The sequence below is a fragment of the Haliaeetus leucocephalus genome, unplaced genomic scaffold (assembly GCF_000737465.1).
Source record: "Haliaeetus leucocephalus isolate CR32 unplaced genomic scaffold, Haliaeetus_leucocephalus-4.0 Scaffold889, whole genome shotgun sequence".
Classification (NCBI taxonomy): Eukaryota; Metazoa; Chordata; class Aves; order Accipitriformes; family Accipitridae; genus Haliaeetus; species Haliaeetus leucocephalus.
Genome location: NW_010973325.1, coordinates 2860058 through 2885680, shown reverse-complemented (window position 1 = coordinate 2885680; position 25623 = coordinate 2860058). Strand labels below are relative to the sequence as shown.

General features: G+C 37.1%; 1 protein-coding gene across 1 annotated transcript in view; it reads left to right on the top strand.

The window, feature by feature from the left end:
• Positions 1 to 25623, top strand: part of CDH7 (cadherin 7, type 2) — a 68643-nt gene that overhangs the window by 7920 nt on the left and 35100 nt on the right. The window contains exon 2 of the mRNA XM_010583297.1: positions 21644 to 21938. Within this exon, the coding sequence (XP_010581599.1) occupies positions 21644 to 21938 (295 nt within the window). The remainder of the gene's footprint in view (positions 1 to 21643; positions 21939 to 25623) is intronic.

Genomic DNA, 25623 nt, shown 5'->3' with positions numbered 1-25623 from the left:
TTTTTTTTTTTTTTTCAGTAATCACTTAGTAAAATAGTACCTGTGTACATGTCATTTTTTCAGTACCAACTTTTACCAGTTAACAGGAGTACCTGGGACAACATATTTAAAGATCCTGAAAAAATCAGGGAATGGTTCCTTCTTGTCCAATAAGTTGGCTTTTACATGAATATACTGGTGATAAGTCCTGGAAAATCTCTACAGTATAATCTTTTTCTCTCAGCATCATGCATTTGCCTGGAAGAGGTGGCTGAGCTAAGTGCAATGGTGGAACTGCTGAGAGAGGAAAGAATTTAATACACTAGGTTGCTCATTTCTCTCAGAATAACTATTAGCTACCTTATGCTACCAGTGTCTTCTCTGTCACTTTCGCACTGGAAGAGGCACTTAGTGTTACGTAAATTAGAGACAAGTAGCTCTTAGAAAAAGCAGTGGAGTTTATGCTGTTAGGAGAACTCTAATTCTGTCCCATCTGTCCAAACCATGGTCGTGGTATGAATACCAGCCTACACCACGAGCAGAAGTTTGCGGAGGTCATAATGCTTAATCTCTCATATCTTCAAGGCTGTAAGAAGGAGGATCAGCCAGTTAAAAAATGGGGTTCTTGATTACATGCTATTAAAAATACATTGTCAACACCTAACTATAGATCACTTGACATCAGTCTGTAAAGGGGAACCAACTTAACCTTCCCAGGCCAAGTGTAAAGTTAGCCAATGAAGAAGCCCCACTGACAACAGAAGAACACATCACGAAAAGGTGCTGATCACCAAAATCAATGAATATGCTCATAAAATTATACAATATATTTAGGATTAATTCTTGCAGATGTTTTTGACTCAGCTAAAAAGTTACTACCGTTAATAGTTCCTTCCATATTCAAGTATTTGCTGGTGCTACAACCCTGTACTGTTGCAGAAGTACTATTGTTATTTACATGGGTGTAAAGCACATAGTATGGTAGTAGTACTCTATAAATCATAAACAATATAGCAAAGAATAAACTTTTTTTAATCTTTCAGATAAATAGGAATACCAAGACAAATATAGCTCTTTTGCATATAGTAGTTCATGTGTGATTATTCATGTACCAGAAAATACAAAGTCTGCCTTACTGGCTCAGTCTCAGGCTGTCTTTTTCAGAATGCTCCCCTGGGAGAAGAAGGTAGTTCTAAACATTCAAGAAGGCGGCAAAGGTTTTTTAATATGTGTTGTTTATTAAGTTGTGCTGTTCATAGAGTAACTGAAGATTTAATCCAGAATCTTGAGATCAGTTTTATCGACCCTAGTAGACCATCTGAGAATATTAATTTTGGAATACAACTATCTGGCTGGTTTAAAATTGAATTTTTAACTGACATTTTATTCTGTAGGTTAGAAAAAGAATAATACTGAAGACTGATTGACAACAGGTAGCAACATATTCCACATTTTGACAGTGAAAAAATAGTGCCTTCCTTTCATATAGTCACACAGTAGTAGAGCACTGAAGGCTTGCATTATTGTGTTTTGTTTGGGTGAATAGGGTATATGTTGAGAACAGCTAAGGGTGGTCCCACAGATCATTCTACCTACATCACAAGAGATTCTCTGGCCCTCTCTGAGTAGAAAGAAATAAATTTAATGTAATTTTCCAGGTGATATAAGGAGATTTTGCTGCATGAAGTCCACAAAATATTACTATAGTCATACTGTCCCATTCAGTTTTCCTGTTTCTGTAAATTATGAGAAATTACCTTGAGGACTATAGAGACATGCAATTTTGTTGCTGTGGAGTGCATGTGAGAAGAATTGAGCCCACAAAGTTATTCTCCATTTGAAATGCTTCCAAAATATGGAAAATCTGGTACTTGGATACATGTGTAAGGATGATAAGCTGCTTAAACATTTCATACTGAGGTACCAAATTGTAACCCTGCTGACTAGGCAATCAAGCAATCCATTTTCCTTACAAGGTAGGCAGATGCTGTACTAGGCAAAGTTTAGCTTGTTATTCTGTAACAATGAAAAGTTTTCAGACACAGTTGGGAAAAGCAGATGGTCATTTCTTAAGTTTCCATAATCATGGTATAAATGCAATGCCATAAATTAGCAAAATAGTTAACTTGTCTTTCTTATACAATTTACACACATTCTATGGGCAGAGTAGGCATTTGGGAGAGTATTTGGCATATTTTTATGTATCTTTTTTAACTTGCAAGGCTATAATGCTGCATGGCGTTTCTATTAAAAACTGTTAAATAATTCCTCCTGCTCCTGGGTGTTCATAATCTTCATGCACATGTAGACTGTTGTCCTCCCCACCCATCTTTTGCCCTTTACCACTTAACTGTTGCTTAGCCAAGCAAACATATTTCACACTTTTAAAAAGTTTTCCTCATTAGTCAGCATTGCAATCCTGTGTTCATTTTTACTGCTTTTTTTATTTATTCCCTCTATTTTTTCAATATTTTCCTCATAATAAAAAGCCATAAACAAAAGCACTCTATTATACCTTCAGCTAAACAGGAAATAAGCCAAGTGAAACTGTTATTTCCTGTCTCATTGTATGATTCAAATTGCACAGTTCATGTTTGTTTCTTTCTTTGCAAGCTCATGTCCACTACTGCTCTGAGGATCTTAAAGCCTTATTGTTTTTCTGTTTTATTCTTTCTGCTGAATCAAGTGTACCTGAGGAATACTTCCCACTTGTAATGACACATTTATTCATCTCAGATTTACCTTAAGATTGAAAGAAAATGTGAAGATTCTAGTACAGGAAAAAAGAGATTGAAAAAGTTTAAGAGAAGAAAAAGCATCCCAAAGAGTAAGTGCAAGAATGCAAGGACCATGACGAAGCAATACGCTATGTTTTTCTCACTCCGGAGCCTGACGTAAAGCTGAAAAGAACATACCAAAGCAATCGATGAAAAGATTAAGTTAGATTAATGTATAACAATCATATGTATAGGTCTTGATTCCCTTTGCTCTTTGCTATAGATGCTATACGTGTGTGTATGTGGCATACATTGGTTTAAGTCACGTCAATCTACCAAGCAGGGGTTCTAGAAAGAAAGCCTTGTAGGTATGCTAGTGGGCTTAATTATGTTAACACAGATGGGAAAGGAGGGCACCTAGCCAGAGATCCAGTAACACCCAGGTTTGAGAAATGTGCAGGAGACTCAGAGTGTTTACTAGCAGATGCAGCTGAAAGGGACAAAAAGGTAAGTAAAGCTCATTTGTAATCGAAAGAGGAAGATGCCATGTACAATGTAATCTGTGGTACAAGATAGCAGCAGCAAAATCAAGAAAAGAACTAGTAGAAAAGTGATTTTGTGTTTCTTTTCTGGGAACAGGGAAGCAACTGATAGAAAAGGAAAGATGTAAATATTTCTTCTAAAACATTACTGGAGAGGGCTGGAGAATTTGGAATTTGATCAAAAAAAGCCTAAAGCATGAGCAACATGGCACCAAACAACACAGGACAAGAAAGAAAAGCCTTCCATCCGTAGAGATTCCAAGAATTACTGGGTCAAGATAGAGTGTGGATAAGCAAAAAAGCCACATGCAGATCTGGAGATGTCCAAGCAAGTCTGAGCTCTCAGCAGATGGATGGAAGGATGCAAATATGTCCAGCTGTCAGGGCAGCAACTGGGCCATGTCCAAACTGTTTCCAAATTAAGAGCTGAAAAGCAAAAGGATTAAAGCTCTGGTCTACCACTAAGGAAGGCAGCCCCCACCTTATGAAGTAAATTAGTGTTTGGAATTAAGGGGATGAAATAATGATGCTCGTGGGTTTTCTAGGTCTTTCAGAAGCTCAGCAGACACCTTTCCTTCTAGACTGGTATTTTGACATTCGTCATTTCATGTAACTGTATTTCCTTCAGTCTATTTGCAGGCTACATGAGAATTTCTTCCTGCAGACTAATTTCAAAGTCCTGTCAAAATTAGATTTTGTTCCATACTATATGTAAGCAACAGTATCACATTCAACAATTTCCCTTCATCTATTATTTTAGTAAGTAGGGCTGGGTAGGAGATAATGGTCCATTCTGCTAGTCTGATGGCAAAATAATCTTTCCAGAATGTTTTTCTGACAATTTTACTTCTAGTAGCATAAAATGAAATCAATGACTGCTTTTCATGTGGGATGATACAGACTGAGGGCCCAGGTGCTCTGTCTTGCTTCCAAAATGTCTGCCAAGCAGGCAATGAGGAAGACAGAAAGATTAAGATGTCCACCTTGGTGACAGATCCTTCTGGTACCTTTATAGATATAAGAGTCCATATCTGCACACTACACTAAATAATTTTATCTTCTGTTTATCAGATACAGTGGCCCACCTTCTAGTTCTGACCATTTAATGTGTGCTTTGTACTATGCTTAAACTGCAAATATCAATTTGGAACACAGTTCTGGACTGTAGCAGGATGAGCTAACAGGTTGTGGATCAGATTCAATTCTCCGGAAAACTACTTTGTAAGGTAATTAGCAAGATACAGGGGAAACATGCTGCAGCTTAACCATCAAGGTCGGAAGAGTTAAGTTTATTAGAGTGAACAAAGCGATCAGCAGTATTGCAAATTTTGCTGGAGTCAAACACTCTTGCACCTGTAAATAACCTTTACTGATAACAGAACTCTGACAGAACTGATACAAGTGCCATTGTAGAGAGTAACTGGGTGAAACCAGATCTTTTTTTCCCATAATTGCTTGGATCTGTTGGAAATGTAAATACAACTGATGATGAGCATTACATTCCATGCTTTCCTAATCTATTCTCAAAATCAAAGTACACTCTTGGTTTTATTGGTGACAACAGAAGTAATGCAATAAAATAAGATAGATTTTCTTAAACCCTAAAACATCAAGATACTGTTTAATAATGTTTGGTAGAGGATAACATTATTTTATGAATGATGTTTTGCAGGGCAAAGTAAGATTTGTTCTGTTCTTCATACTCCTGAAGTTGTGTGTCTCATTAATCAATAGACCCTTCCTGATGTTTTGCTGTAAGGTTGGGCTCAGGGAAAACGTTCAATACTGTTAAGTTTTTTACCGCAACTGAAGATTTAAATGCCTTCAGGGTGGAGTGTGGGACTATCAGAAGAAGCAGCAGGTTGCCACGTGGAAAAGGCAGCTCAGGGCCATGAGTCTTGACATTGGCTTGGAAACCCTGGGTGTCTTCACTAAATACAATATGACTGTCTAGTATGTGTCTGTTTACAGAGTAGCAGAAAATTTGCTCTTAAAAGTGACTGTATAAAATTATACTTTGTAACTCAGTAGATGAATTCTATGTGTGAGTCACACCTGCCTGTTCTGGTGATAATTTTTTTCCTATTTATTATTGCTATTAGTCCTGCTGAGCTAACACAGCTGAGAGACAGCAAATTGCACTCTATTATTTCTTGTGTGTCATCCACAGATGTGTTTGTTAGTTCCACTGACTTACACCTGTGCAACGCAGTTGTAAGCTGTGGGACCATACATTTGTACAATGAGAACAGAATCCAAAGATAGCAGGGTTTTTACTTATGTAAGTGGAGGCCTAATTCGTCTCCTGGAAAGAAAGAGCTTGTCTTTAAAAGACTCAGCCAAGGTTGCAATACAAACAGCTTACATACGAGTTGTCCGCTGAGTCTATTTGAAATGCAAGTCACAGAAAGGCATCACTGGTTTTATACTTCCACTTTTCAGCATGCAGCACATTAATAGAAAGCCTATTTACTGTCTTAATGCCTTTTTTATGATCAAATTGGTTTACTTGGTTAATTCAGTTTGTTCTTTGCCAGTTAACATTGAATGCACTAGATTTGCTATTGAACAGCTACTATCCTTCCACTTGTACTGAAATTTTTGTTTATATATGGACATAACAACATGGCTCTATTACTGAACTGGCATGCTTTCTCTTTGATAAAAATTGGGGAATTTAATAGTGCATTCTGGTTCCTTTATTCTCTTATATAGCCATTGTTTTTGCCTTCCAGTCTTCCACCTGTTTTAAAAGTAGCTGCAGAGCAGGCTGAAGGGTATTACTTATCTTGTGCTGTCATAAGCACTGACCGCCAGTATTTGATCACTGCTGTGAACAACGTGCTTTAACGTTTGTTGTGTATTCTTCACTGAAAACAAATTAAAAAACCCTCTGAACAATCTTTTTGCCTTCTCATAGATTTTATTTAGCAAATACAAATAGAGATTAATGGAGAAAACAAGAGGAAGCAGCAATAAAAAAGATGTATGTAGGAGAAAAATAAGCCAATACTTACCAACCACAAACTCCAAGAAGAGCAGAGGATCTGTGGGACCATTAGGAGGACAAAGGATTCACCAGTTAGGTATGCAAGGAATAGAGTACAGCTGAAGAAACACAATGACCTTTGAAGATGTATATAAACTAGAGACAGGTGGGGAATATAAATTCCAGCTGTGAACTACAAGTGAAGTTATTAAGTAATATTTTCTCTTCACTTCAGAAAGTTTGATTTTAATGATATTTGAAATTTATACCTCCTTGATCTTCATTAGTTTGACTCATCTACTTGTGACTTTTCTTTGCAGAAACTTTTATTTATTTGTGTTATTTTCGCAAGCTAGATTTCACCTATTTATAAGTAATGTAACTTTTTACTAAACTGCCATTGTATTTAAATGACAATTTGCACATTTTTGAAGGGAAAAAGTACAGAAAAAATAACTTAAATAAGAGGTTTCTGTTTCATGTGCAGGAACAGTTACTATTTGGAAAATATTTACTGAATTTAAAATAACATTTTCCTTTTAAAAGGTATAACATTTTTGGCAGTATCTATTAATGTGCAAGGCTCAGAACTTTATGAATGGGGATATAATTAATTATTTGTTTTCCCTTAAAAATATAGGAGCAGATCCTCAATGAATGGAAACTGCTCTCTCCTTCCAGTGCGCAGAGCTGTGCTGATTTACACCAAGCCATACAGAACTTCCCTAAGGGGGGATATTTAGCACAGTTTGTTAAATTAACTGATCATTTTAATGGACCACACAGAAGGTGTGAAACAAAAGTGAAAATGCCTTGAGTATAAAGTTCTGAACATTACAATTGGTGACAGAAGGCCTATCAATGACACAGTAATCCTATAAAAATACAGAAAGATCAGATTGCTTGTCGAATTAGAATTGCTTTAATATGGATGCATGCAAGGGGATAGCAAAGGAGCTGGAAACTTTCCATCTGCTTTGTATACAAAGTGATTAGATTGTGATCACTTAGTCCAAGAGGATAGAAATGATGCACAATTCTGCCAGGATGAGACATGCAAATTGGATCAATTAAGCTTTGAGAGCGCTCAGACAATCTGGTAGAGAAGTTTACATGCTGTGTCAAGTGAAACTTAGCAAAGATCAGTCTTGAATGCTGGGGGCAAGTATTATAGTGATTTAAACTCTAATCTCCAAGAGTAATTCATTGTTTTCAGATTCGGTTATAAAACTGATCAGAAACTATAATAAAACAATCAGATACTATAATAAAAGATCCCTTTAGGAGGTGTTTGATGGTATACACAAGGAGTATGACAGACACATTAGTAACAGTCATCTGAGTTGAAACATTTGAGGTAGATGACAGTAAATTCAGATGACTGATCTTGTTTGCAGTTAATGGAATACACAATACTAATAACTCCTGTACCTTCATGTTGACCACAATGCTTTGGAAGCAGGTAGTGTTCTCATAAGGAACTCATTGTGTGCTCTATTTTTTATTGAACCAGAGCTCACTCAGAAGGGGAACAATGCAAATGATTGTTAGATGAGAGTGCTCTAATTTCATCAGGGACCATCTAAGAATTTGAATTATGTACCCTATGCAATGTCTCATAGTGGCAAAAGAACAAGTTGTTTCAGATAATCAGAGGGGTCTTTATGTAAATTGGAAGTTCTCAATATATGTGAAGTACTGGAACCTTCAGAAATGAGTTTCTGAAGGAAGACTTTGAACATTTTCCGTAGAATCCAGATGGCTTTCAGAATTAGAAACAGGTCTGCACAATTTGAATTTTAATGTAGATTCAGCAAGTATACATGACCAATGTAAAATAACACCTGCCATTTCAGTATTTTCTCATCATTTGTTTATCAATGGCACATACATTGATTGTCTTGCCAGCATTTAATGGCAGTGAGTAAGAAACACAGCAAGAATGTGTTCTAGTGAAAACATGAAGAACAGATGAAAAAATCCTGGGTTGGCATCAGCATTGCACATGGCAAAACTATGGATTTTTTTTTTGAAAAACGATGAGTGAATTTCAATTTTAATCCATAAATATCTTCTCCCATCATTTGAAATGTCAAAATATGATTTAAGGAAACAAGGTGTAATGACTGCATAGGAATTTGATGAGATTGTCTCTATTAAACACTCATTGTGCTCACCAAAATAAGAAAAGGCATCAGGAGAGCACTGCCCTTTACATACAGCTGTTAAAATCCTTCTAAGCTGCAAGGCTTTACAATTAACCTAGTATTGTTCATGTTAAGACAGTTTGTTATGGTTTTGAAATACTAATGCATTATCCTCCCCCTCAAATGTTTTCTGAAAAACAGCACAAAACATGGGCATTAAAAGCATTTCTTTCCCAGCCCTTAATCCTATGGAGTAAAAATGCCTATCAAAATATGAATTACTGTCTTGAGATCAATCTGGTTGTATCTGAAAACCCTGGCAGACCTGCAAATTTGAATGGTTAAAAAAAAAAGTTAAGAAGAAATCAAACCTTTCAAAGTATTTATTCACAAAGGATCACTTTAAATGATCTTAACAGTTTAAGGCAGACTTTCAAATGCCCATACTTACTGTGCACCCCTTACTTCAGCTTGTTCTGAATACTGAACAGCTACAGTGTGAATTTATGTAATGCAATCACTTAAGCTTTCAATTCTGCTTCTTACAATTAGTCCATGTGATGCACATTGCTGTTCATTAAAGCACCCTTCCTTTGCACAGGGATTAAGGCTCTGTTTCAGAAAGGCGCTTAGGCATATGCTTAGTACCAACATTCATGAGCCTTAAGCAAGTCCTGACATGCTGTACATGCATAAGGATGATTTCCTAACTTAGAGAATTCTAAACCAGAGATTTAATTTGATGTAGCACGGGGTTAAATTTCCCTACTCTTTGGAGTGAATTTTGAACAATGGGCTGTTAATTAACTAGCCAGTATATACGGATGGATGGATATGTATTTTAGAAACACTTTTGGGCAAAAATCAATGTAATAAACCATCTTTAGTGAAATACATAAGAGTAGGGGAAAAAAGAAAAAAAAAAAAAGTTGTCTTCTATCCTTCTGAAAAAAAGAAAAAATTTATCTGTCATGCAGTGTTCTACCTTACTGAACTACACTGTTAGTAATCAGTCATAGTAGTTAATAGAAGGCACTACAGAAATGTTAGGGTGCTTAATCAAGCCAGACTGAAAAAGAGATTCCAAATGAAATGTAAACACACTGACAGCAGTAACTTGTGTTTTAAGATAACAAGTTAACCAAGGGATTCTTCTGCTCTTTTTAAGTGAACTCAGTTTAAGACACAAGACAAATGTCTACAGGAAGGTATCTAATACTGCACTTTATTTGGTCATGCATTGGTTTTTCATGTTACATTGTCATACTAGCAATGAAACTGTAATGATTTGCTATAGATTTTCATTGCTGCCCTTTTCATATGAAATAATTTACTCATTAAAATGTTATAGTAAAATTTTACTTTCAAAATTCTCCATTCTTGTTTTATTTCCTTGACCCACTTCAGCTATGAGCAGTTATGACTCTCTCCCCAACATACGTTCCCAGGGACTAATTATGTGTGACATGGGCATTGTGTCAAATTCTTAATTTTGCACTTTAAATCTAGGAGTAGTCCTACTGATCTTAGTGGGAATACTTATGGGATTAGGTTTGTGGAAATGCTTTGAGAAATATCTGGGTGGTGTGAAACATTTTATATCACATAATCAATATGTTCATATGAAGAATTATCAATTTCAAGTTGACTATAAATCATTCGGGAAAGTCAGCACTAAGTACTGCATTTATCCAAACATATCAAATTTTATAAAGAAAGACAATAGGAATTTAATTTTTAAGAAGCAAAATATGATAACAAACACTGATGCCCTGACATGTATATTATCATTTATGTACGTTAAAAATGGAGATGTAGACCAACATGTTAACTCTGCTTCGTTTGAACAGTTTCATAAATTTTATTTAACAAGTCCTTAACTGTTTTCAGGGAGTTATAGGTTAGTGTGGTGGTGGACCCAGTTAATTACAGTTTTTCTGTATTGTAAATCTTTCATCATTAAAATGATCAGATCATGCTGTCTTCCGTAGTCCAGTATTTTATAAGCTTCTACAGACACTATTAGTCACAGTAATTACTTCAACTGCATTACAGTTACATATATTACCATTGTCTTCTAGTCTGTCAGGGTTTCAGCACTTCCCACTAACATGCAAGGTAAGATTATAAGTGGATTTTTAGCAGCATTAAACTTTCAAGAGCAAATGAAATTTGAGGAATTGATACAACATAAAAACAAACCAGAAACAACAGAAAAAGCTCTACACCCTCCGGGTATCTATTCCTTGGTACTAATGTTCTTTGGAAGCAGGTTCCTATGAGAAAAATCATTATCAACCAAGCAATGCTGCAAGCTATTTTGGATAGTTGAAGCAGAAACAGGATAATCACTCTAAACTATAGATCAGTAGTTTGACAAAGAAGAGACAATATGGGAGGTATAATTTCCACTCTAAAATAAAGACAGTCAGTATAAGTACATTTCTTATCTCAGAAAACGGTTTAATACCAAATGAATTTTTGTTTGTAAATTTGGTATTATTAATATGGTAGTCAAACAAGAAGTGTGTATGATTATTTTTCCTGCTCAGTGCTATTACAGATAATTCTTTAGATTACAGGGTTAGATATGAAAAAATAGATGCTTAATATGCTCTCATTTTCCATGGTTGAAATCCTAGGCCTGAATTATCATGGCTAAGTAGAAAAAGCAGTATGGGAGAAACAATTTCTATTTGTATATATCTGTATATTTGTATACTTTTTGACTAATTTGTATTTTCAAGAACAGGGAAAAAGTAAAAACATTCATTTTACATTATTGCAGGTATATAAACTCTGCTATTGCCTTTCTTGTTTCATCTCCCCTCTTTCCCTCTTTCCTGTGCCATAAGGCAAAGTGCATTCATGCATTCTCTGCTCATAAAAAAAAATCCTTAAAAATCATAAATAATTAATAAAATGATGAATGTATTTTTTACCACGTACAGTGGCATAACCACTGAAACTATTCATATCACTGTAAACATATATCTATTTAAGCATATATACATATATGTATTTCAAGAAAAGTGTAAATATTGTGCAGCAGAGATTGTTTCGTGTCTAGTGGGAAAGTAATTTGCGAAGAAGAATGAGTGTAGTTTCTTGAAGGCTCTGTTTCTCTAAGCTGCTACACGTGCATAAACTTTCCAAGCCCATGGACATCTGCTAGCCCTGAGATATTCTTCTATGAAGTATACTAGGGTCTTTGGTATTTATTTGCCATGCTACGTATTTTAAGCCTGATCACTTTCATAGAAGCTATATGTGGGGAATGCAGGGAGAGAGCATCTTCACACAGTTTTATTACACTGCTGAAATAGAGAGTAGTGACTTTAAGAGAATTTTGTCTTACAGCTTCAGTGATTCTTGGCAACAAAATAAATCAAACCGCTGGACCAGCAAATACGTTGGTTTAGTACATAATGGCGAGTAGTATGGTGCATTATGAATAGATATGGATCATGTGAAAATACTGTTGGTATGTATGGCAGAGAACTTAGTCCCTTTCCTGGAGAATAAGTAAATGTAGAGACCCCAATACAGCTGGTAAGAATAAACATTCAGGAATTTGTAAATACAATTTCACTCCAGTGGTATTTTCACATGATTTAATTGCTTTAGGCACTCGTATAAATAAGGTTTGAGTCATTGGTTTCTTTAATCAAAAATTAAATCTATTTGTGTAGAAACAGAAGCGGTTTTTGTATGGCAAATAGGATAGCAAATCCACTACTCTATGGCTTGGTTTGTCAGTGATGCAGTATTGTTACTGAAATACTCAGAAGGAGCCCTCCAAGGTATAAATACTGATGGACTGAGAGTGGTTTGGGAAACAACAAAAAAACCCAAAGCTGAATATTGAACAGGTCTGTAAGGATTCCAATGTGCATATTGTTTACAAACGCTGTGCTCTGTTTCCCCATTCCAAATTCTAACAAGATAATTTCTGAAAAGCTTGAAGTGTGTGTGTGTGAGGGGAAAGCAGGTCTCTTTTTTCCATTCTTATTCCGAACATGTTATGTTGCCTGCAGGCTCTTGGTGGTGCTACAATACAGTATTGCTGTCCCCCCCCTCCCCGCCCCCCAATAAATATTATGCAATTAGTACGTGATGATGCACAGTATACAGATGGCTTTTACCTCCCAAAGCTGCCAAACTGTCTTTTTAAGAGTGTGAATGACAAATAGTCATTTTGGAGAGTGACATGTCATGATGATGGCCCATTAAAACTCCTCAAGAATACTCAGCCGGCTACATATGCCCACTCAGCTCCATCTACAGCAGCAGCTGCTTCTGAGTTCCTCCTGTAGCTGCACTAATCTTAATGGGCTGGCTGCACAATTCCCTGTCGCGACGGGTCGTTTTGTTTTTTAAAAGGGGGGGGGGGGGGGAAGAAGGTGCAGATTTGCGAGTACAGTATCTGCAGAGATGGGAAAAGAAGAGGACGTAATAAGGAAACAGATACGTGTGTGCGCGTGCGCACGTGCATGTGTATGTATACATAGATACGCTTAAATGTACGCACACATTGTATACATAAACACAATTACTATATCACCGTCTATATAAAGAGCTAAATTATATAACTATAGACACAACTGGGTGTTATTAAGAGAAAAAAGTCATAAAAATGTGACATGGTTGTTCTTATCACATCCAGTTTTCAGTGTTTCCTATTAATTATCCAACTCAGTAGCCTTTAGATGACAGTATCTCTTATTCCTAGAGGAACCTTTCATCTGAACTTTGTCTTCCACTTAGAAGCCTTGAGGGCTTACTTAGATACTAACTGGAATGTTATGAAGTGTAAGATTTAGAATTTTGGTACTGCTACTTTGCATTTTGTTTGAACAATAACCATCAAGGCACTAAAGAAGTTTCACTGTTCTGTTTCCTGTTTCACGCCCCTTCTTGAAAAGGTTGGCAAACTTAAATATTTACTTCACTTCATGTGGCTGAGGTGATAAGGTTATCATCCTCCTGGAGCACTGATCAGTCGCTTAAGAGTATAAGAGTTATATATTTTTCACTAAACCCTGCCACCAACATTTCTGAACCTTTTACTGAGGATATAACATGGGCGAAGAAGGGGATAGTAACACCTTACTGCTTATTCCAAGTTTGATCACGGGAGAGAATAAGTCTGAGTAAATTAATAAAAATTCTTACTATTTTAATTTTTTAGGCACAGAAACATACATTCTGTAGCAGCAAAAAAGTTCAGAAACTGCATTAATAGGGGAAAAAAGGTTTTTTTTTTTTTTTTTTTTTTAAGAATGACGCCTAGTTCATTCAGAACAAGCTGACACTTATGTTACTCTCCCTGCCCATCAGTCCTGTTTCTTATCTTTGCTTGTCTGGTTCCAGCACTTTAAAATCAATGACAATTTAAATTGCACCTTTTTTTTTTTTCCCTTCCCCTCTAAAGTAAGCCTTTTTTTCTGAACTTGGAGTAGTAGTAATACACACCCTCAGTAAAATGACACCTGACTAGATTCAGGTTATCAACCTTTTTAATTCCTGTTGCATTAAATAGAGCATGAAAAGAAGAGGCTGGTAAAGTTGTACAGCTTTACTCTCAAACGCTGTTCTTGCCTAACACTGATCAGTCACTGAAGATCAGCTCCACTTACTACTTCAGCTTTTTCTTTCATTTCTTTTAATTTTTATTTTTTCCTTGCTGTTTTGTCCCATTTCAACTTGTCATTCTACCTTTTGCCTGTCTCCTTTTGTCTTCCTCTTGCCCCATCTCCTCTGCCTCATCACATTCATTTGAGGTCTTTCATCAGCTTGTTTCCCATTCCAGTTCTCTCCTCGTCCTTCAGACCTGTTCATGTTCTAATCCACTTTGAATTTTTTGGTTTGTAGATTTTTTTACCTTGTTTTTTTTAAACCTTCCTTTCTTCCCTCTTTATCCTTCTTATTTATTATGTCTCCTATCCTATGTTTTCTTAATCCTGCACCTGCATGAATACCTTGATTGTAGATGGATCTTTGTTCTCACTGGCTTTATATACACTGTTGAATATGAATATCTTGGAAGTCAAAATACACCAAATGACATAAAATTTACCCGCAAGAGGGCTATTAAGGACAAGCTGTGGGATGGCACAGCTGGTACTCCCAAAAAGATGGTCCTGGTTTTACCTTGAATGTGAAATGTGCTAATGTGATAAGTGACCTCTCATTTGCTCATTGACTTTGTGGTGATCCTGGGCAGATCTGTTGGCTTTTGGTCATTCATAGGACTCTAGTATTATCCATAACAAGACAAAGGAGGATTCAGAGACAGTCTGAGTTCAGGCAGCCTATAAGGACAGTGCTGGATATTAAGAGATCTCAGGAATGTTGTGGACCTCGGTTGCCTCAGCAACTCTTAGGTCTTCGGTCAGCTCTGAGCACCCTAGACACAATTTTGAGGGTTTTAGATCAACACAGAAATCTTGTCTAGGCTGACTGGCTTTTGAGCAAGCCTGTCACCAGCTGCTTGTGTTAGATAAATATAATGTGGTTATACTGTGGTCTACAGCATGGGACCTTCTATTCCCACATGACCATCTCTGCACTTGCCTGAAAAGGAGAAAGTCTAGAGGCAACACAACAGCGCATGAAATTGCTAGTAAGTCAAAGTGGTGAATTGTGCCACTGTGGCACAGTTGTCTGTGCCAGTTCCCTACGATAGTGACAACATTGCTGAAACAAGGAAACTCTAGCAGCATTACAAACATATTCCTTCTTTTCAAACTCTAATTAAAAATGTTAGGGTTTGGGGTATAGCCATTTGTATTGACTTGGATCTCTTGTACTCAGCGTTGTTATACTGAAAGCACAAAACATAAACCAGCATATTTCTTTCCAAGCCCAGGCTTGTACTATAGTTTTACAAAAATTAATAAAAGTAAACAAAAGCCCTCCAGGAGCTCCTTTATCACTTTCTCAATGTTTCTTGGAAATAAGACTTTTATAAGAAAATCATTACCTGCTGAATAATACTTTCACTAGTGCCTGGGTGTGAAGTCAATTATATGAATCACAAGCCTTTGCTGACATCAATAAAATGTTGAGGAATCTGTCCCACATGACTTCTGTAATGACACTGAAAAGGAAATTAAAAAAGACATCTTAAGCTTTTGATATTGAAATATGGTTACAGTTTACAAGAGTGAGAGCTTCATAGCTCCCTCTGAAAACTGCAATTGTATTTGAAACGAATGTGTTTGTGAGTCCCTTAAACGTTGCAGAAATGTGGTATGTGTGCATATTGGATTTTACTTAAACGTTAACTCTGTTGTCTATGCTGAATTTTAAATGTAAGTGATTATTTGCATTGAAATCATTCCAAATCAGCAACTTTGAACCCTTAGTTATCCTGATATTTATCAAATATAGTGTTATATTTTAAAAAAGAAGTAAAAAAAAATACAAATATCTAGTACTTTATGAGTCATCACAGTTCAAAACACTTACTAGCAGTGATAATCTGAGGGAAAAAGGGACTTCAAAACCTTCTAGGTGCAACCACAGTAAATACTGAATCCAAGAACAGAAGTTTTAAGAACCTAGCTGTTGTGATGAGCAAGATTTAGTAGAAATAGCCAAATTAAGTCTTTGTTTCAAATCACCTACTTTCTTTCACATTTTGGCAATTACTTATTTAATCTGTATGCACCAGACAAGTTCCCTTTTTAAGTCTTCCCAGAAAGCAGTGGGTCATGTATATGAAGGCAAGAGTGTCTTCCTCCCACAATCAGTTCTCAGTTGTTTTGTGATTCTAAGTTGTGGTTATAAAATGGACAAGAAGATTGTTCCTGGCTTGGTGTTCTTTCTTCCTTTTGTCTGTTTTTGCTTGCTAGTCCCTCCTTGCTTTTAGTGAGAAAGCAGCAATAAAGCTGCAGTTGCATCAATTCCGTATTACCAAGAGCTACGGATGCCTGCACAGTCATGAGGAGGCAGTTTTCATTCCTTTCCTCCCTTTCTAGGCACTTTCACAGCAAGAAAGGGAAGGGTTCAGGCAGGGTAACTCCTCCTTGAGAAAACTTTTCAGTTGTTCTGCAAATAAGCGCGCATTTCTTATGGTCTCAGGGAGCTATGGAGCTAGGTTGTACTGAAGCATCTCGTGGTTGCTCTGTCTGTCTCATTCTCACCATTACCTGATCCTGCTGATACTGAAAACCTGGCAGCTCCTCATGTTCTCCCTGTGCTTTTCTTCTTCACCCAGAAGCTGTAAACTCAGCAATGAAACACTGGCCATGCTGCCACAGGGAGGAACAACTGCAAAGGTAGATCTTTAGGGAAGAAAAAATGGAGAAGAGAGGCTTGTGAACATTGTACCTGCTTTGAGGGATCCTGAACTGAAAATCAGAGAAATAGCAAACCTCTTATTCAGACCTCAAACAGATTGGTGGTGCCCAGATAAATTGCTTTTAATGCAGTGCAGTATCTCTGCTTACTGATAAAAATAAATGGCCTTCTCTATTAAAAATACTGCATTAACATATTTTAATGGCAAGCGATGCAGAATGACCTCAGCATTGGTTGTACAGATCTGTACCTACAAACAGACAAAATCCAGAAACTACTGAGTATTAGGGAACTTGAAAGAAATGTATTATTTAGATTTCCCTAGAATAATCATCATCCTAAGAGTCCACATAAACATAAATGCATTAGACAAGACCCTATACTAAGCTATATTGCTGCAGCGCCAAAAAATGTGAGGACAAAATTGCATTCATTAAAGGAGTTAGGGTAATAGTGCCTTTGCTACTGAGTGAACCTGACTGCTTCCTTCTCTCACACATATCCAAACAAGCATTTTCTAAAACTGAGAAGAGTTTTAGGAGTTGGGCCTAAAAAGATATAAGTGCCCTCTTTTTAGGTTGAGTTCAGAGACAGTAGAGGGCACTTGGTATGTTATCTTCCTAAAAAAAAAAAAAAAAGTGCACTTATACACCCTGGCCCTCTCTGCCTCCACAAGACTTGTGTGGCTTTTCTTATTAGATTTGTTCACTCTGTGCTAAGTTTCCTAGAATATTAAAAAGTTACCCTCCTGTTAAAAATGCAGAAGCTTGCTGCTTCCGTTTTCTGTTCTCATGTACTCTTTCTTGTACATGGTGTAATGCAGGGAACACCCAACACCAACCCTCTTAAAATCTTAATGTTAAATGTATGTGGAATGTAAGAAAGAAGCAAGAGGATCAGCATATAAGAATTGGATCATGAATCTCATACTGGAAATAAGGTTACTTGAAAGCCAAGGCAAACTGGAGAGTGACCATCATGGATATTGTGTGGACACAGCAATGGGTGAAATGAATTGGAATTATACAACTATCTTTACTTACAGCATTCTCCTTTCAGAAAACAGAGGGATGAATTTTATTTACAATTTTTATTGCAAACTACTTCTGAAAGAAAATTTGTCTGGGATGTTCCAGGAAGGGATCAGATGAGATTTACCCAGTGAATCCTGGAATCTTCCATGTCTCTTGAAACAAGAATTGGAAACTGCCTTTGTCTTGACCCTCTACTTCTAAAGTCATAGTCCCCATGTGCAGCTACAGCCTCAGCTGCCGTTCTGTCTCCTACATGAATGTCTCTGTAGAAAGCAGGAGGGGTGATAGACATAGTAGATGGCACCATCATAGATGCTTTCTGGAGCCTTCCTGTAAAGTACAAATGTCCTGAGGACTAACATTACTCTATATAATTGTTGCCAAATTAATCACAAGAACAAATTTCAGGTCTCATTCTTAAATGTATTTCTTCCTAAAAAAAGGGAGCTGGGGGGGCGGGATGACAGCAAACCACGCTCCTGCCCCCACCCCCCCCCAAAAAAGAAAAACAACAAAAAAAAGAATGTGCAAAGTGTTTTCTAAAGCCAACAATATAAGGAAAATATTACTTCTCATTTCCTAGGGTGTTAAACTAAATAGCTGGAAGTACAGGTAGTTTGAAGTCACATTTGGTAGTAGCAGAGGTGTAAATATGGTACAGGACTGCTGCATTCAAAAATGTTATTCTTAGTTGCAAATCACTGATGTCTCTGCATTAATGACTTTGAAGATCACTGGAAAGTTTATATTGGGTGGAACTGGAATAAAGGTCATCTGAAAACTGCACCAAACATACTTCTGGATTCTGTCAGCCTACTTTATTTTTGCATTGTTCTCTTGTATTGGACTTTTAAGTTATCTCAGTTTGACACTAAAATACACATAAAGTTGAAAAAAATTCTTTAAGACTGCTTTGCACAGAATTGATTGTACTATAGTGCCAAAGATAAACTAAATCTTGAGTGTTATCACCTTACTGGGGTTAAGTAGGTAGAGAATGGTGCTTTACTAACTTGAGCATGGGCCAGCATTGTTTTTTTAAAGGCTTAGTAGAACAAAGTTTTAGTAACAGATACAAAGAAGTTTGCTCTCCCAGAGCTTCAACCTTGGAGTAACAAAGGTCATTGCTAATCACTTTACTAATCTGTGTAGTAGCAATTTTCTACCAAGACATCATTCCAAAAAGTGGCTTCTGTTCAGTACTTCACTTCAGGGCACCAGCCACTGTAGTGTAACCCATGAGGAGATTTATGGACCTCAGAGTGGGACTCTAAAAACCAAATGCGTTAATCAGAGAGCCACTGAGTGAGCAAATGGGAAACGCTGAAGCTATGGAATTTCTTCTTTCTCTGGGTTGTGAAAGCCTTACTCAGTGCATCTTTGAGGATTTACACTTCTGGCCTCTCCCCTGAAGGTCTCTCTTCTTTCAAAACACTGCTAGACAGTTGTTCGGGATGGGGCTGGATCTAAATACAAGGTGAATGGGAGGCTGTGCAGCCCTGCAGCATGAGACCCAGGTGTGAGTGCTACACTCTGGTGTGCTGATGGACTCGGCGTCCCCCCCATGAGAGAGTTCTATGTTGCTCTCAGCAAGTTGAGACATGGAATCCCTTCCCTCCTCTGCCTGAAGAGATCTACTTGCACATTTTTAACCTGCAGAAAACTGCTCTGCCTGATAAACTGCTGGGTATGCTGGTGTCATCCGCTTTTCTCTCATCCAGCACATCCTCACATATGCCACAAAAGGTGGAATAACTTTTACAGGGAGAATGGGAGAGTCTCAGCCACCACAGAAAGACCAGTGCTCTGCTAGAATATGGGATATGGAGAAAACTGAATCACTTCAAGAAGACAAAGGCATTGAATCTTTGTATCTCATAACTTCAGTTCTTGGGTGAGGTGACACTCAGCATTTCAGTCTAGACTGTAGGATTCTGGCTATGGAGGGAACCCACACAATGCCTCTGTAGTAGATAGGAGACTTATGCACCCTGAAGTAGGTCTTAGAAAAGAAAAGAGGACAAAAAAAAGTAAAAGCAAATCAAACACATGCCAGACAGATTCTTACTTGCACAGGCCACTGCTCCTTTGTAGGGAAGATGGGTACCTCTTCCAGTCAAGTTTGGAAAAGCAGCAAGAGACCCAGCTGCCAGATTTGGGAAATGAACAGAGGTATGGTTTAATGAACAAACCCCCAGCCATTAGAGCTGAGGAATATGCAGTGCTGTGGATCTTGAAAGAGCCTGGATGTGAGAGACATTTTACCTTGATCTGCTCACAGTGTCAGCAGTGAGTATTCCTGAGTGTGCTGAGAAGTAGGACTTTGAATGTTCGGGGAACTCCACCAAAGAAATCTCAGGCTTGTTTAGGTATCTCAGGAGTTAGGTAGCAGCAGAATGAGGATAAGCCATATTTTGAAATAATGTAGCTGTTCTGGTTTAGACACCGTAGTTCTGTGTTTTGATCCAGTCCAAAGCTCAGACTCCATTTCTACCTTAAAAGAGAGAGAGAGTGCACTGTAATTGCATAAGTATGAGATATCCAGACACTGTAAGTGAAATAATGTGTAAGAAATAGGCAGCTTTTTATCCAGCTGCAAAATTCAAAACTGATCTCGAATACTTCCCTGCTGAAATAGGAAAAGGTTTTGCAGCTGTGCTAAGTTATGCCTGAGATAGCAATTTTCTGTATGTATTCTGGAAGTGATTACTATCTCAGTGATACTCCCAGCTGAGAGAAAAAAAATGTTAGTGGAGGAAATTATGATGATGAAGACAGTGGAGTTACCTCCAAACTCAACATGACATGGAGTTAGGACAGGTACAAAGTAGATAAGAGACCTAAGAGTAGATAAGAATCTGAACATCTTTAACATTGTCCTCAGCTATTTACAAGTAATAATCCACTTTTTAACAAGCGCGCAAGTACTTTGACTTTTACTGGCGTTCTTTTCAGTTATACCATGTTAAATATATGTGTGTGTTACTTTAACATGATATCCAGATCAATAAGATTGCTGATACAAATTTGAGAAGTCTATGAGAATTGTTTGAGTCTGTGTTCTATAAGAGGAAGGTGAGACACAGTAGACGTAAAAAAAGCTACAAAACCTGTGGAACCTTGTTCTGTAACTTTAAATAGCTTGCGTGATGAGGAAGAAAGTTTCTTTGTGTAAATCTCTCTTGCGATTCCAGTGGAAGATACATTTTGACCTACTGAGGTACATTTGTTCTGTGCCTGCTAGGAGTAGTCCCAGGGAAACTACACCTGACCTTTGATGCTGCTTCAGGAGGTGCCAGGACACTTCTTGGTCTTTCTCAGACTCTGCATTTTTCTGAAGTTAGATAATGGAAAACAAGATATGGAAGTGAAGTTACTGGCCCATCAGATAGTAGTGAGCAATCTATCAACCAATCCCTTTTAATTAATTTGATGTTTTACTGCTCTACACAGTAAACACTGAGGAAATCAGTAAGTCACTTCCCATAGGTACACAGGAGCAACCACATGCTGACATTAAGTTTATAGTGACATTTGTTTGAGGTCTCACCCTTCAGTAGGATAATAAGCTGAAACCAGCAATGTCGTTAAATTCATGTAGGAATAAAGTCACAGTTATAATCATATATGTGCATGGGTGTATGTGTGTGGCTATGTAAAACTCTGGTATGAGAAGACTGTAAGACAATATCACATTCATTTGAAAATGAGATTATTTGCAGGAAAGAATGAAATTATCTTGCTCAAAAGAGCAAGCTGACAGATTCTAATAGTCCCTCACATGCCGTGCACGATAAACATTCAGCTTATCTTTCCAAGGACAATAAAATTTCATGTACTACTGCTCAACATAAGAATTATTTTTACATATCTCCATGCCACTGACTCTCTTGTAAGTTAATCTCATCTCTCATCAATTTTTCACCAGCTTCACTCTGATGTTGATAAAGGAGATGGTTCCATCAAATACATCTTGTCAGGCGAAGGGGCAAGTTCCATTTTCATTATTGATGAGAACACGGGGGATATTCATGCTACAAAGAGGCTGGATCGAGAAGAGCAGGCCTACTACACGCTCCGAGCACAAGCACTAGATAGGCTGACTAATAAACCCGTGGAACCCGAATCTGAGTTCGTCATTAAGATTCAGGACATCAATGACAATGAGCCAAAATTTCTGGATGGTCCTTACACTGCTGGAGTTCCTGAGATGTCTCCTGTGGGTAAGTGCAAAATACACTGTTGGTGTTGTGGGAAATTTGTTCCTATTGCCTTTTTAAAAATTTCATTATTTTTTACTGTATCGCACTAAGCTACTTAATTATCCATGAGGCACCTGCAACAGTTAGATATTTCAAGACTTAACTGGAAATAACATGCTAGATTAAGTATTTACCCTCTCAAAAATGTTGTGAAACTCAAATAGCTATGTAGGGATTCAGATAAGCATTTTATGGTGTATTTCTCATTCCAGTGCCCAGAGGCTTTGTTTTATAATTCTCATTAACAATAATAAGTTTCACACCTATGCTATGGTACTCAGAGGTGATAATATATCATTTTGTTGAGATAAAGTCCGTTCTTAACAAACTCTTCAAATTCCTGCTAGCAGACAGCTTCATTTTTTTGGTAAGTGTTGCATATGTCGGTAACAGTTTACTGTATGTCTTTTCTAATACTGAAATCCAGCTCTCTGGGAAATAGATGCAAGCAGCAGGGACTGGGTTACAACTTGAGATAGTTTCAAAATTCACGTGAAATCAGAGAAGAATGGCTTTTAGAGGCTTCAGACCCTCTGTTGGAAATGAAGAAATGCTATTTTTCCTGAGCTTGAATTAGGGAAGAATTTCAACATCAAATCCACTATCTCTTCATTTTAAAGAGACCAAATGCTCATCTATTGTCAGGTGCCACTGTTCCTTTGAAAGCTGACTTGATTCAGACCAGATAGGACTTTGGCCCAGAGACATTTTGATAAATTTTACTTTAACCTGAAATTATAAATGCAAGCATGAAGCTAAAAAAAGCAGAAGAACTTAATCTACTTCAGTGGAAATATGTGTATGGGAATTCTCACTTCAGGTTAGGAAAGACATACAGTGATTGAAATTAGGATTTCCTTTGCTTGACTGATTTTAAACCATAACAAAATTTGATACTCTTACAGTAAGACTGCCCATATAGAATATGCTGCGGTTTCCTCTATACCATCTCCTGTCTTTTTGTACGTTAAACAATGTCTTTTAAATTATAGCTAGAGAGAGAACAATAATCTTCCCTTCCCAAGTGCCCTGCAGCATCATTAGTCAACATTGTTTTTATATTTGAAACTCAGCTTAGGAGCCAGTAGGAGATGAGTAAAACATTGCTAATGACTTTTCTATTTATTTATTTTACTAAGCAGTGAGCATAGACACTATTTCTTATTTGATACATGGCATTTTTTCATTGTCACTCGAACACTATGTGGATGGCTGAAGAGGCAACAGTAGCCTTGGAAAGAAAGATGGACACCACAGCTTTCGAAGAGTAGCAGGGAGGAGATGAAGTTGTGATACAGTACTGAGAACTTTTACAGCTGCACTTTGGAAAAACAGAGATAATCAGATAATCTAAGTCTGTAAAATGTAAATATTCAGCACTTCAAAAACACGTTCTGTAAAAAACTTATCTTTTTTTTAAATTGCTGTTTTATTTTAGAATTAGATTATTTAAGTGAGCTGTAGCACGCAGCAATGATTAGATTTTTTTGCACTTTTGCCTTGTGCCCTGAAAAGCAATATGTCCTCCTTTCCCTTTTATATGAGTTAGCTCTGTCTTGTCCTGTACTACATGTTGACATATGTACAACTACTACAAGTATATGGGGTTTACCTACACACACAAATCCATGCCTCTACCCCTCACCCATGCTTCATTTGTTCAAAAAATATATTGGAAATCAATCTATGTGGGGTGCCCAGTATGCAGTGGAGAACATAAGGACTATCTTTCAAAATGAGCTGGTTTTGCACTTTTTAATGAATCTTTACCAGTGATTTCATCTTCATGAGCTTCCTGAAACTACATTTTAAACATCTTCATGGTTTGTATCACACAACTATGGAATACTGCATTGTTACTGAATTAAGGATTAGCATGAAATGCCTGTGTGGCACTTGTCTTACATAGTCACATCAATTCGTAGTTTATTCATATAACACAATTTTTAATTAATCACCTAGAGCACTTATGAAATATTAAGGAGAAACAAAGTATCTCTCTCCTATTTTGTTTAAAATTATATCCATGACAAGGATTTTTAATTGGATATTAAACAAAATGAAAGAGATCATAGGATTATAAACCCAAATTAACTAGAAAGCTAGGAGAACTATAACCTTTAACCTAAAGGGTGATTATGCAAGTATAATGATTCCGTATTGTATTTGACAAATATTTTAGGACATTATCTAAGGCTAATTGAAGTCAATCTTTTCTGGTATTTGCAATGACTTCGGGTCAGGTTCAAATTATATTTGGGTCAGGCCCAATTATATTGATTATCCTAGATAGGGTAAATATCTTGATGGCTTGTAAATCTATTCATAGCAAAACCCTCAAAGCTATGGCTTATCTGAAAAATCATAGGGATTTTTATTTTTTTTTAAGTATGTCTTAAAAAATCGAGCAGTGTTATATTTCAAACAAAAAGATTGCAAATTATAGTTAAAAGAGTATTAAAAGAGTGTTCCTGTGATGTTGAAAAAAACAAGCTGATGTGAGATGCTGATCTGTTTGGCTTATAGCTGAGGGAACTGGATATAAAAATTGCAATACCCAACATTGTTCTGGTTTTGTTTAATCTTCTCTACTCTCCAAAGATATCAACAGCTTTGCTTGTTACCCAGCACAACAAACATCTTTCCCGCCTCATTTATTATTTCTGATTGAGATGGATAGAAACATTTGATTTTTATAGTAAACTAAAAAAAAAAAAAAAATTAAAGCTTTATATCATGCTTTAATCTTTGGTACAAGTGGGGAGTGGGTTTTGAGAGCCTCAGTGAAGAGAGAGTGTCTCTCTCCAGTCAGAAGCCCCCTCTGCTTCACTTTATCTGACCTTGTTGCTGGGTTGGGACCAGTCTTGGGTTTTGTCCCCAAGTGAAGGCAACCTAACGAGGCTGTGGGAGGACAGAGAGGAGGTGGAGAGGGCAGAACTTTCTTCCAGGTGCTGCTTCTCCCCCTTCACACTCCTGAGGGAAAAGACCATGCAGGCATTGCTGCATCAGCTCTGGGTGATACCTGAAATACCAGGTGTTATGGAGCAGAACCAGGCTGGGCTGTTGCACTTAAGGATTAAGCAGGTCTTATGGATAACTTGATAGTAAAGGCGTTTAATATTTCTAGTGGCAGCTGATATCATGTAGAAAAGTGATGCCATCATGGAATTGTTTTGTGTATTACGCATATTACACATCATTAATTGATATCAGTCAATGCCTTTAATAACTGACTGCCTTTAAAGGTCTATTTTTAATTTGTTAATGTGGCTACAATTCATGTGATAAAGGTTTGTGCAGTTTCAAAAGTAATCATTTGTTAAGTTCATCTAGTTTTAGAAACCAGTTTTCCCTTAAATGATTTCACCAGTGTTAAAAACAGAAGTCACACAAGCATTTCCCATACAAACTCATTTAAAAGGTTTGGTAAAATACCACACAAGTTACTAGCAAGCTTTTAAAAAAGCTGTGCAGAGGTTTCTAAAACAATAAACTGAGAGATTTAAAAAGGTTCCTTTTGAAGGATCTCCAACTCAAAATAAACTTCTGCAACCAGCTTACCTTTATCTGACCTGATCACAGGAAAGGTTGATCTCTGCAACATGTCAGAAACATTGCTGAATCTTGACTTGGGTAAATTAAGGTA